The 3,988-nt window shown below is 63.6% G+C and overlaps 1 protein-coding gene across 1 annotated transcript; it reads right to left on the bottom strand.

Moving 5' to 3' along the window:
- Positions 1-2,043: 2,043 nt before the first annotated feature.
- LOC149524209 (uncharacterized) lies at positions 2,044-3,572 on the bottom strand. Its single transcript, XM_089779465.1, has 2 exons — positions 2,872-3,572; positions 2,044-2,676 (listed from the first exon to the last, which is right to left on the bottom strand). The coding sequence occupies exons 1-2, from the start codon at positions 3,419-3,421 to the stop codon at positions 2,174-2,176; spliced, it is 1,053 nt and encodes a 350-aa protein (XP_089635591.1). The 5' UTR covers positions 3,422-3,572; the 3' UTR covers positions 2,044-2,173.
- Between the last annotated feature and the right edge of the window lie 416 nt (positions 3,573-3,988).

Below are 3,988 nucleotides of genomic sequence, written 5' to 3'. Positions count from 1 at the left end.
ATTATCCTCACAACCCTCCAGTGAAGGAGAAAGTCACAAGGAGACTAAATGGGGGTACGTCTACACTACAGCGCTAGTTCGAACTAACTTAGTTCGAATTAGTTAATTCGAACTAAGCTAGTTCGAACTAGCGCATCTAGAACTAAAAACTAGTTCGAACTAGCGTTTTGCTAGTTCGAACTAGCGCGTCCACACTGATTGGACGCAGGGGGGCATTTAAGGGCAGCTGAAACCGGTTCTGGCAGGGCATCAGGTCAGCAGTTGCTTTGTGTGGCTGCTGTCTGAGGCTATCTGAGGCTCGTGCTTAAAGGGACCCCCCCTGGACAGCCGGTTCTCAGCTTTTCCTGCTTGCTTGCCAACCTCGCCGAGGGACAGCAAAGCGTCGGTCTCTGTGCCCGTCTGTGTCGGTGCTTCCCTTCGGGGGGGACCGCCGCAGGTGGCAACATGGAGCCACGGCTCGCCCTGCACCTTCTGGTGCACGTTCTGGACTTGCTGCTGCAAGCCTGCCAGCAATGGCTCGAGGCTGCCTGGCACCACCTGGGGAACGTCAGCCCCCTGCCTCTCCGCCTGGCCGCCCTGGGGGCCGTGGAGGAGCCGCGGCGGCGCCCCGGCACCGGTGTGCCCCGCCGCATCTGGCGTCTGGACACCAGCAGCGACTGGTGGGACCGCATCGTCCTGGAGCGCTGGGACGACCGACAGTGGACCCAGAACTTTAGGATGAGGAGGGACACCTTCCTGGAGCTCTGCGAGTGGCTCGCCCCTGCCCTGCAAAGAAGGGACACTCGCATGAGGCCCGCCATCCCCCTCCAGAAGCGGGTGGCCATCGCCCTCTGGAAGCTCTCCACGCCGGACAGCTACCGATCCGTCGGGAACCAGTTCGGCGTGGGGAGATCCACTGTCGGAGCAGTGCTCATGCAGGTACGGCGCTCGTCGGCCACCGAGCCGGGGGGGAGGGGGGCTGCGAGGAGGGGATGGGCCGCCCCAGGGACAAAGGGGGGGGCGGGAGGAGGCGAAAGCGCCCCGCACCGGAGGGGTCGGGCTGTCCCGGCCGTACTACACGCCGCCAGGGGGGTTGCTTCCGGGAGTGGGGCGCGGGGCACTGCCAGGGCACGCACGCTCCCAGCCACCCGGGCGCCCCACTGATTGACGCTTTGCTGTGTCTCTCTCCGCAGGTGGTCAAGGCCATCAACCGGGTGCTGCTCCGTAGGGTGGTCCGCCTCGCCGACCCGGATGCCGTCATCCGGGGATTCGGCGCCCTCGGCTTCCCCAACTGCGGGGGGGCCATCGACGGGACGCACATCCCCATCCGTGCCCCGGAACACCAGGCGTCCCGGTACGTGAACCGCAAGGGGTACTTCTCCGTCATCCTGCAGGCCGTATGTGACCACCGGGGACAGTTGACGGACATAAATGTGGGCTGGTCCGGCAAAGCACACGACGCCCGGGTGTACCGGAACTCCTCCGTGTGCCAGCGGCTGCAGGACGGGACCTTCTTCCCCGACCGCCACATCAGGGTCGGGGACGTGGACATGCCCGTCTGCCTGGTGGGGGATGCCGCCTACCCACTGCAGCCCTGGCTCATGAAGCCCTACACGGGACACCTCAATCCCTCCCGCCAGGCCTTCAATAACAGGCTGAGCAGGGCCCGCATCGTGGTGGAGGGGGCCTTCGGGCGACTGAAAGCCCGCTTTCGATGCCTCCTCACCCGTCTGGACCTGGCCGAGCACAACATCCCTCCCGTGGTGGCGGCATGTTGTGTGCTCCACAATTTGTGTGAGCGGAAGGGGGAGGCTTTCTTGCCAGCCTGGATGGCTGAGGCTGACCGCATGGCTGGACACTACGGTCAGCCCCGCACCGCCGCCGTCCGGGAAGCCCAGCGGGGGGCCATCCGGATCCGGGAAGCCCTGCGGGAGAGCTTCCAGGTGGAGGAGGAGGAGGACTGACCTCTCCCTGCATGCCCCACCGGGGCCTTCTTCCACCCTACCCCCCCCTTCCCCTTTCCCCTCCCTACCTACTGTCAAATAAAGACACCTGTTTTTCCAACAAAAACGTCTGTTTATTTCACAGAACTGGGGTGGGGGAGGGAGGAATGAAGGTGGGAGAAGGGAGGGGGAAACCTGGGACGAGGGAGCTGGAAGGGGAGGGGAGGGAAGGGAGGAAGGGAAAGGAAAGCTCAGGGGTGGGAGTCTGGGTGCCTCTCCCGTCTCGCCACACTGCGGGTCCGGGGGCGTCGGTGGGGAATGGTTGTGGAGGGGGGGGCAGAGAGGACAGGGGGTGTGGAGGAAGCAGGAGCGGAAGCAGGAGGAGCAGGAGGAGCAGGAGGAGCAAGAGGGGGAGCAGGAGGAGCAAGAGGGGGAGCAGGGGGAGCAAGAGGGGGAGCAGGAGGAGCAAGAGGGGGAGCAAGAGGGGGAGCAGGGGGAGGAGGAAATGGAAAGCGGTCTAGCAGGCTCTGGAGGTGGCCTCGCAGGGCACGGCCCTGCTCCTCCAGGGCCTCCAGACTCCTCTGGCGCAGCCTGAGGTCCTCCTGGACCCAGTGGTCCTGGAGACGGAGCTGTCGGTCCAGGAACCGGAGATGCCGCCTCTGGTAGTCCTCCTGGTTCCTGGCTGTCCTGCTTGCCCGGGCGCGGGCGGCTGCTGCAGGCGGTGTGGTGCGCCCTGCAGTCCCCGGTGCTGCAGCTGTGGTGCAAGAAGACCAGCGGTCAATGACCCCAGGGGCCCAGGTGTGTGAAACCCAGCTCCCCTCTGCAAGGCCAGGGCCCCTGCAGGATCCCCAGCTGCTGCTCCGTGGTGGGCAAGGCCCAGGCGCACGGTCCCGGGGCTCCCTCTCGCCCCAGCCCCCCGTACACATAAGGGGAACACGAGGGTACTCACAGGTGGACGCCTCCCCGGCCTCTGATGATGCAGGCGAGCGGCTCTGTGGGGTGCCTCGGGGGTCCCGGGTCCTGGGAAGGCTGGCAGCAGGCTCCTGGCTCTCAGAGCCCTCTTGCTCCTCCTCGGTGTCCAGGAGCGGTCCCTCTGCCCCGGGGTCAATCACATCCCGGGGGGCAGGGACGGCATGAGCCCCCAGGAGGCGGTCCAGGGCATGGAAGTGGGGGCAGGCCTCCGGGTCAGCCCCTGGCAGGCAGGCCCGGGAGTAGGACTGCCGCAAGTCTTTAATCTTGCAGCGCACCTGCTCCCGGCTGCGCTGGTGGCCCCTGGCGGCCAGGCTGGCAGCCATGCGTCCATAGACGGCCGCATTCCGGTGGCTAGTGCGGAGATCGTGGACATTGGAGGCTTCCCCCCAAACCTCGATGAGGTCCACGATCTCCGCACTTGACCAGGCGGGCGCCCGCCTTTTGCGCCCCCGGGCAGGCTCCTGGGAGCCGCCAGGCTGGTCGTGGGGAGCAGTGGAGGGCTGGGAGCCCTCGGATGGCTGGCTCATTGTGTGGCAGGTGCAGGCTGTGCAGGCACGGGTGCTTGCAGCCTTGCAACTGGCACAAAGTGAGTAGCCAGCCCGTGGCCCTTTAAGGGCTCCGGGGCCGGGAGGGGGGCAATAGAGTTTCCCTGGTGTTGGCCAGAGTGGCCACCAGGGAAACCTGGGGAGGGCTAGCCTCCCACTAGTTCGAACTAAAGGGCTACACAGCCCTTAGTTCGAACTAGCTAGTTCGAACTAGGCGTTAGTCCTCGTAAAATGAGGTTTACCTAGTTCGAACTAAGCGCTCCGTTAGTTCGAATTAAGTTCGAACTAACGGAGCGCTAGTGTAGCGCATAGGAAAGTTAGTTCGAACTAACGTCCGTTAGTTCGAACTAACTTTCTAGTGTAGACATACCCTGACTTATCTCCAGTGGAATTGGTGGGAACTGAAAGTAGATATCCTGAATCTTAGTCCAGGCTTTTCAGCACAAAAGCATTCTTTCTTTGAGGTAAATCTTCTTGGCTTATCTCGAGGCAAACTTTCAGCAACTCTACCACCCATGAAAAAAAAAGGGAAAAGATCATAGATTTTTG

The sequence above is a fragment of the Pelodiscus sinensis genome, chromosome 6, assembly GCF_052426305.1.
Source record: "Pelodiscus sinensis isolate ZL-2025 chromosome 6, ASM5242630v1, whole genome shotgun sequence".
Lineage (NCBI taxonomy): Eukaryota > Metazoa > Chordata > Testudines > Trionychidae > Pelodiscus > Pelodiscus sinensis.
The sequence above is the reverse complement of the archived record's forward strand: the minus strand, read 5'-3'. Positions and strand labels throughout refer to the sequence as shown.